At 44.0% G+C, this 8,569-nt stretch overlaps 1 protein-coding gene across 1 annotated transcript; it reads right to left on the reverse strand.

Moving 5' to 3' along the window:
* Window positions 1-1,859: 1,859 nt before the first annotated feature.
* Window positions 1,860-5,955, reverse strand: NFKBIA (NFKB inhibitor alpha). The gene is made up of 6 exons (XM_077464715.1): window positions 5,650-5,955; window positions 4,293-4,401; window positions 3,551-3,758; window positions 3,344-3,432; window positions 2,960-3,220; window positions 1,860-2,432 (listed from the first exon to the last, which is right to left on the reverse strand). The coding sequence occupies exons 1-6, from the start codon at window positions 5,892-5,894 to the stop codon at window positions 2,388-2,390; spliced, it is 957 nt and encodes a 318-aa protein (XP_077320841.1). The 5' UTR covers window positions 5,895-5,955; the 3' UTR covers window positions 1,860-2,387.
* Window positions 5,956-8,569: the final 2,614 nt, after the last annotated feature.

The following is an 8,569-nucleotide window of genomic DNA, read 5'->3' on the forward strand; positions in this document are numbered from 1 at the left end:
GCGAGACAGAAAGATGTACCTGGATATAGTGTTACTTCTTCCCATCATTGAGCAGTTCCTCTGCAAAGACTATCCCCAACTCAGTGGGATTGTCCCTAGAAATATCAATCTCCCCAGATGAAACTAAGCTGCTCTGAGATACAAGGGGTTCCTGCACTTCTCTAATGGTCATTATGAGGGGTCCCCATACTTGTTAAAACACAAAATACAGCGCTCTGAGAGAATGATCAAATAAATTCCAACGTAGTACTGTATGCATAAACAACGCTTGAACAGTCAAAGTTTAAACTAAATGGTAGTGAAAGTTACCAGTGACCTCAGGGTGGATAAGAGGGAATCAATCCAGAAGGCTTTCCTGGAGATGGTTTGAACATCAATCACCATCCAAGGAAATGGAGGGAGAAAATTCAGTTCCCAGAGGGGGAGCATACTGACTGCTGGCAAAGCCTGCCAGCTCCAGGTGGATGCCATGGCTGGATGGATAGAAAGGCAACCTGTATGATGTAAAATAGCCCCAGAGGGAACAACCAAGCCGAGCAGGGGCAAGATTCCCAGCGCATCTATGCACCTTCTGTGACATCACTTCTGTGCCAGAGATGAGGGGGAAAGGTGTCCTGAAGTCAGTTGTGTAAGCGTCCACTGTTCTGTTGTTGTGACTTACATGTTTTGCAGGCATGCGTTTGTTAAAGCCCTGAGCGCTGCATTTTGTGTTTTTTCTTTGACTGTCGCATCTCTTTCCATGCTGTGATGGCTACACTGGGTCTGATCCACTTACCTACTCACTCCTCGTCAGAGCACTCTACTTGGCCCCTAGACTCGCAGCGCTCCAGCTGTTCTGTGTTTTTTTTTTGTCCCATCAGACTTTTTTTTTTTTTTTTTTATGTTTTATAGATTAGGGACAACTCAACTGGAAAGCGACATCCATAATTCCCATGTGGACAAGAACAGAGGTAGAAATTATTTCACAGAGCACTCACTGCAGAGTATCCTTTAATAAAGGATCCAAAACCCAGTTATGTCGTCTTTAATAAACTAGGCCTAGCTACTTCACTGGTTGGGAAAGTAACCAATACTTTTAAAATCAATTACATTTGAGAACATATGGCGGAACAATATTTTCCCCCCTTGTGAACTGATAAGTTTTAAAGATCATCAAGAATCCTTATTTTCTATATGGTAGGCAGGTGGAGTGTCAGTAGTGTCTCTAACTTTATAACAAAATGGTGGATTATATACCCCAGTGGTCATCAACCCTGTCCTCAGGACCCACTAACAGGCCAGGTTTGCAAGATAACTGAAATACATCACAGGTGATATCATTTGCTGCTCAGTGATTGCAGTATTCTAGTCTGTATCTCTCCAAGGTAATACATAAAACCTGGCCTGCTAGTGGGCCCTGAGGACAGGGTTGATGACCACCGATATACACTACATAGCTGGAACACCGATACCTCCAATAGACCCATTTTCATACAGTGCCGCCTCAAAGCAAAATTCCCCCAATGAAATGTGACTTCATTACTGTCCTCCATTTAGAAAAGCTTCTTAAAAGTAGAATCATTCTTTTCATAGCAACCAGGGTTGGTTTGATCAAAAGGAAAAAAAAAATAAAGTTTTAAAAATGAGACCCCTCCTAGGGTGCCTATTACATCAGGGTCCCCATCCCGGCCTCTGTTGACCTGAATCCCCAATCTGTACACACTGATGAAATGCCACAGGCCGCATAAAATCTTGTGGCGGGCCATATAGTTTGGAGACCTCTGGTCTAGATTCATCAATGATTGGAAACCCAGAGTAGCCAATGAGTTTTTTTTTTTTTTTAACAATAGAATCAGAAGAGAAAAAACACATATATAAAATAGTTTTCACTTTTTTTAATAAATAGATTGTTTCAATATAAAAATATATCATGTACATTTGCAATATATACATTGTTCAGTTTATTTTTTTCTGATCACATCCCTCCTATACTGAGATTAGTAATCAAATTCTCATCAGAAGATTTTCAGCAATATGTTTATGCATTTGCTAGTTCTGGTGTCAGACTGCTTCACCCATACACGTTAAAAAGGAATCAGTATCTTGTTTTCTCCAGTATTTTAGCTCCAATGCTCATTATAACCTCATTGAGAAATGACTCAGGTCACAGGTCTTCAACCTCAAAAGTTCATTGTTTGTTCTCTAGGCTCTCCTCCACATCATGGCTCTTCTCATGTGATGGTCTTGGGACAGCACAAGCACCTTATCAGGCTCTAGAACTTTACAGTGGATCGGTCGCATCCTTTGAGGTCTAGGTAAAGGATTCACTGGTCCTAGTGCTAGACTCCCTTGTACAAGACAAGATTTGCCCTGGTACATCTCTAAAGTCCTTCTTATGCTACATCATTCTAATTCAGCCCTTGGCACATCAACTTGCAGTCATCATACATATACTGGAAAAGAAAAAAGAAAAAAAAAAAAAAAATACATTAGATTACATGAAAGAATACAAAAAAAAAGTCTTAATCAATGTGTATCAAAAGGCCTACACTGGCATAAGGCCGTGACTATGTGTGATGGAGCACGATAGCAAAACAGGGGCCTCCTTGACTCACTAATCTCCAACTGAAATGTAATTTCCTAGTGACAAGGGATACTAGTGCTATGGTTTCCAAACAATACATACATTGGTTTAACCCAAATATATATAAAAAAAATGCTATTTCTACCTGCTTAAACCACTGTGTAGCCAGCCAGATTTGGGTCTGGGCATCTGGGCCCTCAATGTCCACTGATAATGTTTCTATCCCCAAACCTTTGCCATTTGTTAACAGATGGCTACAGCAGCACTATACTGCAATAAGTATTCACCCAAGCCAAAGCAAACCCACAAACGCCTAATGTCCCAAGCCACCATGGCAGTGTTCAGGGCGCAGCACAGGAAGTATAATCTATAAAATAATCAGATTCCAATAATCACCTCGTCATCTGAATGTTCTGATTCGGAGTCTGAGCTGTCCTCATCCTCACTCTCTGGAAGGTACTGTAAGCTCTTCTCTGTCACAGACAGTAGGTGTTGCTGGATTTCACTGTTATTCCTTCCCCAGGTAAGTTGGCATGGTGAGTAGCCTTGGTATGTAACTTTGTTCACATCGGCTCCGTTCTTGAGCAACAGAAACATCAAGTCTGGGTTCTGTTTATCCACAGCCATGTGGAGAGCTGTGCGCCCATTACAAGGCTCCTGCAATGATAAATAAATGCGATGCTTAATTAAAAAGCCCAATCAACCTCTACAAGTCACTGTGACATTACTTCTCCAAACAACGGGGAAGTTGCCAAACAAAAACAAAAAAACACAACTTACCTGAGCATTAATATCTGCTCCCAGACTGATCAAGTGTTCCACGATGGCCAGAAAACCTTTACTGGATGCCAAGTGTAGACATGTATGACCTGCGGAAAAAGCAAGTAATAATTAAGATTCAAATTCCCATACATAAGAGAAATAAAAATGATAATCTCTCTTTTTTGCTGGCTAGTTATATTGGCATCCCTGAAATGTGATACATACCATCATAATTGGAGCACTGCAGAAGAGAGGGAAGCTGGAATTTGCTGTATTGAACTATGACGCCAACTCCGCGTAGGGATCCCCGCTCGCAGGCAATGTGTAAGGCGGTATTTCCGCGGTAATCTCGGACTTCCGGGTCACATCCAGCTTGGAGGAGCTTCTCTGCAATTTCAGCTTGCTCTGTGATTATAGACACATGAAGTGGCGTCTGCAAACAAAAAAAGACAACAACATTAATGACCATATTCCAAATATATTATGTGACAATTAAAAAGACAAAGTCTGGCCTAGCTTAAGTATAAAGTACTCAGAGTAATATGGAGGCTTCCCATGCTGACCGTTCCCATCACTGGTCCAGTGGCTTCAAACACATGTTGAGTTCTGGCTTTTCAGCCTCCATGTTGGCCCCAGATCAACAACTCAGAAAGAACTAAAGCCAGAGGCAGCCAGGAAACTAGCATTTGTTTGTGATGGTCAGCAATGGTAGCATTCAAATACAAGGTTTCTAGTTTTTGATATACCAGATACATATTAGAAATATGAAAGGTATAGGTGCTGCTAAAAGCAACCAATCACATCCCTGCTATCATTTTCCAAACAGAGCAGGAAAAAAAAAAAAAAAAAAAAGACAGCTGCAATCTGATTGGTTGTAATAGTAACACACTCTCCTTCTGAATAAAAGTGACAATTCCTATAAGACCGGAAGAGCTCATTAGGAAAAATGGGATCCAACTGTATTTACCTGGTGAAGGTTATTCTGGCAGTTCAGGTAATATCCATCTCTATATGATCTCTTGATTGCTTCTTCTGCGAGATCTTTAGCGCCATGGATAATTGCCAGATGGAGAAGCCTGTAATATAAAGAAAAGAAAGGGGTTAAAGTGACGGATAAAATGAATGGGAGCGATTACACAAACATTCCAAGGTACACAATCAATTGTAACATCCACAATACAAAAATGTTTCAGGTTAACTTGAAACTGACTTTTTTTTTTTCGTCTTTTAAATTCTTTGATGTAAAACTAATAAAAAGGAAATGTTGTGTCACCCATTTCCTCATCCTCCATTTGTCAATACCTATGTAGTCATTTCAGTGTCAGCTCGCAGTTATTTCCCCTCCCCCAGTGCAGTCCAGGATTGTGTAAGCTGGGTTTTTTTCTTCTTGTGTGTCTCTAGATATGCCTGTTGTTTTCCGCTCTTATGTATGCAGTTGTGTTCCTGGCCACCAGCCAGGGACTTTCCGAATAGCTGAGCTCTGCCCTGAATGGCTGCCCCACCTCTGACAGCCAGCCAATCGCAGGAGGGTACACCAAGAGCCTGCCCCCCCCCCCCCCCCCCCAGCTTACAAAGAGAGGAAGGGAAAACCCAGACAAATATGGCGTCAGCACAAAAAAAAAGAAAAAACCCCACAAAATGTAATCTCTAAATAAACACTTTTTTGTTTTAAAGATGCCAATCACCGATGCAGCATTAATCCCCAGATAATTGGGCGCACTTTAAAGCAACACACTAGAAAAGGATTATTTTTTATTTTTTTTGGTTTTAATATAAAAAAAAAAAATCCTTATGACAAATTGAGAACTAAATGCTACAGGATTGCTATAGTAAATGCACCATGTTCTAAGACCCTGTATACAGCAGGTTCCATCAACATCTTGCAGTAGATGCCATACATGAGTGCACAATATGAGATGACATCATATAATGCAATAATAGACACCCATCCTTGCTGCATTTTGTATCATCTTGATATACTAAGAGACTAGTAGAAAATATTAAGAGATTGCATTTAAATCCCCTGTATGCTGGAACACTGCAGATCCGATCTCACTCTCTGCACTCAGTCCCTTCTATGCTGCATCCCCTACATATCAGATCTCATTTCTGCACCCCCCCCCCCCTACAGATCAGATCTCACTCTCTGCACCCCCCTACAGATCAGATCTCACTCTCTGCATCCCCCTACAGATCAGATCTCACTCTGTGCACTCAGTCCCCTCTATGCTGCACCACCTGCAGATTCGATCTGACTCTCTGCACCCCCTATAGATCAGATCGGGCACTCAGCACACACACATAGTCCAGGCAGAGTGACTTACGTGTCTCCATCCTCGTTGGCCTGAAGCTTCCATGGCTCGGGCTCGTAGTCCTGTGGATCGGCCGATCTCGGAATACACATGTTCTGGACCCCATGGACGATGCTGTCATAGTCCTCCTCTTTCAGGGAGTCCAGACCGCTGTCGGTGCGATCCTCGGTGTTCTGGAAGTGCTTGTCCTTGCCGAGTATCCTAAGATCTCCATCCACCCCCATATTCCCAGAGTAATCCACAAAGCGAGCAGACATGGTGATCCTTCTCCAACAATTCAAGAACAATCCCAAAAAAAATAAATGCGATGCGAGTATCTGTAGATGAGAAGGCCGGTAGGTGCTCCTTGCTCGGTGTAGAGAGAAGTGAGTGCAGAAGGCTGAGCTCTCCGCTTCTCATAGGAGGGAGAGGGGAATTTCGGGGGTGGGCGGAGCTCTGCGCTCTGCACTCATCTATGTACTGTGTACAGATCAGGCTGGGAAATTCCACACACTCACCATAGAGAGAACCAGAGCCAGCCTGTTCTAAGGAAAACTTCCACCTCTATACAGGCCAGAAATTCCCTTCTCTGCGGAATGTTCAGCATTTCTCAAACCTTCTGTCTGCTGCACAATCCCTTCCTCCATTACCTACATGTGATTGATTGTATGTATATTATATATATATACACACACACACATATACATTACATATATATATATATATACACACACACACACCTATATACATATATATATATATATATATATGTATATATATAAAAATAAAACTATATATATATATATATCTGCACAGTTTTTTACTGCATGTTTACATACATTTGAATCGCGTTGGAAGTGGGCCGGACTGTGTTTTCCATACGTTTTGCTATATCTTTTTTGGCTTGGGTTTCTTGGCTTATGCTGGAGTCACATCTATGCAGTTTTAGTGCTTTTTGCATTTTGCAGATTTGCAATACAGTCCATTTACCATGGTTTCCTATGGAACATGATCTGCAGTGCAAATATGCAAAATGCAAAAAGCACAAAAAATGCAGAGGTGTGAATCCAGCCTTAAAGTGCATTTGTAGCGCGTTCCTTGCATTTTCAGTGCAGTAAAATGCAGCATGCTCTACTTTTTTTAACTGCACTGAAAGGCACTGCAATGATGTGAACTATGCCCGTAGGATTACCTTGATTTTGGGCTGTCTATGCAGTTGAAGTTCAAAATACATCCAACCAGGGGCGGACTGACCATTGGGCCCCATGCCACTAGGGGGCCCCATCAGGGTTGCCAGCCTCAGTAAAACCAGGGACAGTATGTAAAAATTTGTGTTTTTTTTACATCTGTCTTTGAAATGTTCCTTACCGACATCCTTTTGGTCTAAAAATTCCGGGATTATAGCTGCCCCACCTCTCCAGTACCTTCTCAGCCAATAGAAACGTGTTTGTATATACTGTGTGGCCCCATAATCTCTGATTGCCTGGGGGCCCCATAATCTCCTATTGCCCGGGGGCCCCATGAGTTGTCAGTCCACCCCTGCATCCAACTGTATTTGGTGTGAAAGGGCTCTAAAGCTCTGGGGGGGGGGGGGGGGGACACTCTGCAGCTGAACGACCCAGTATGCAAGGGGCCTTAAGTTAGGTTCACATTTCTGCAGCTGCATTTCACATGTAGTGCAGCTCATTCATTTCAGCAGGCTGTCTTAGGCTGGATTCACACCTATGCAGTTTTAGTGCTTTTTGCATTTTGCAGATTTGCACTACAGAACGTGTTCCATAGGAAACCATGGCAAATGGGCTGTAGTGCAAATCTGCAAAATGCAAAAAGCACTAAAAATGATGCATAGGTGTGAATCCAGCCTTAGCGCTAGGCCAGCAGAGCACAGGATGGGAGGTCAGCAGAGGGGTGTACAAGAGTCATTAGGGCAATGCACAGGGGGCCAGCAGGGAAAAGGACAGGGGACAGCGAAGCAGAGATCAGGGACCAGCAGGGAAGAGGACAGGGGACAGCGAAGCAAAAATCAGGGGCCAGCAGGGAAGAGGACAGGGCACAGCGAAGCAGAGATCAGGGGACAGCGAAGCAGAGATCAGGGGACAGCAAAGCAGAGATCAGGGGACAGCAGGGAAGAGGACAGGGGACAGCGAAGCAGAGATCAGGGGCCAGCAGGGAAGAGGACAGGGGACAGCGAAGCAGAGATCAGGGGCCAGCAGGGAAGAGGACAGGGGACAGCGAAGCAGAGATCAGGGGCCAGCAGTGAAGAGGACAGGGGACAGCGAAGTAGAGATCAGGGGCCAGCAGGGAAGAGGACAGGGGACATGGAAGCAGAGATCAAGGGCCAGCAGGGAAGAGGACAGGGGATAGGGAAGCAGAGATCAGGGGTTAGCAGGGCAGAGGACAAGGGTCTGCAGAACAGATGACAGGGATCAGCAGGGTCGGAGAACATGAGTTATCACAGCAGAGGACAGAGGTCCAGCAGAAGACAAGGTCAGCAGAGCAGGGGACAAGGTCAGCCAGGCAGAGAACAGGAATCCCAAGGGCAAGGGACAGGGGTTAGCAGACCAGGGTACAAGTGGGCAGAAGGGCAGGCTACGAGGGGTGGGGGGGGGGGGGGCAGAAGACAGTGATCAGCAGAGAAGAGGACAGGGTCTACGATGGTAGGGCACTAAGCAGAGCTCTTCCTCCCATCCCTGCAGTGCACACAACCTGGTAACTCAGCAGATCTCCTCCTCCTCACACAGCACCTAGGTAGGATTAGATTCCTATATAAATACTGCCTTGGCTATGACTAAAGCCTGTAAGAACCAGTGGCAGCTGGTGCTCTCCAAACATTTTTTGGGGAGCACAAACAAACTGAAAAATTCTGAAAAATACTGAAGAAAAAAAACATCAATTGCAGCCTCACTGTGCCCATCAAATGCAAGCACTGTGCCCATCAATTGCAGCCACTGTG

This window comes from Lithobates pipiens, unplaced genomic scaffold (assembly GCF_037356315.1).
Source record: "Lithobates pipiens isolate NorthernLeopardFrog02 unplaced genomic scaffold, aLitPip1_a1.2 Scaffold_30, whole genome shotgun sequence".
NCBI classification, from domain to species: domain Eukaryota; kingdom Metazoa; phylum Chordata; class Amphibia; order Anura; family Ranidae; genus Lithobates; species Lithobates pipiens.

Bases quoted from the DNA above. Each gene is read 5' to 3' on its own strand.
- NFKBIA (XM_077464715.1), bottom strand. From the start codon at position 5,894: ATGTCTGCTCGCTTTGTGGATTACTCTGGGAATATGGGGGTGGATGGA. The intron at 3,759-4,292 runs GTAAATACAGTT...TTTTGTTTGCAG, and splicing joins GCCAGAATAACCTTCACCAG to ACGCCACTTCATGTGTCTAT. The intron at 2,433-2,959 runs GTGATTATTGGA...TTTCTTTTCCAG, and splicing joins CAGAACATTCAGATGACGAG to TATATGTATGATGACTGCAA.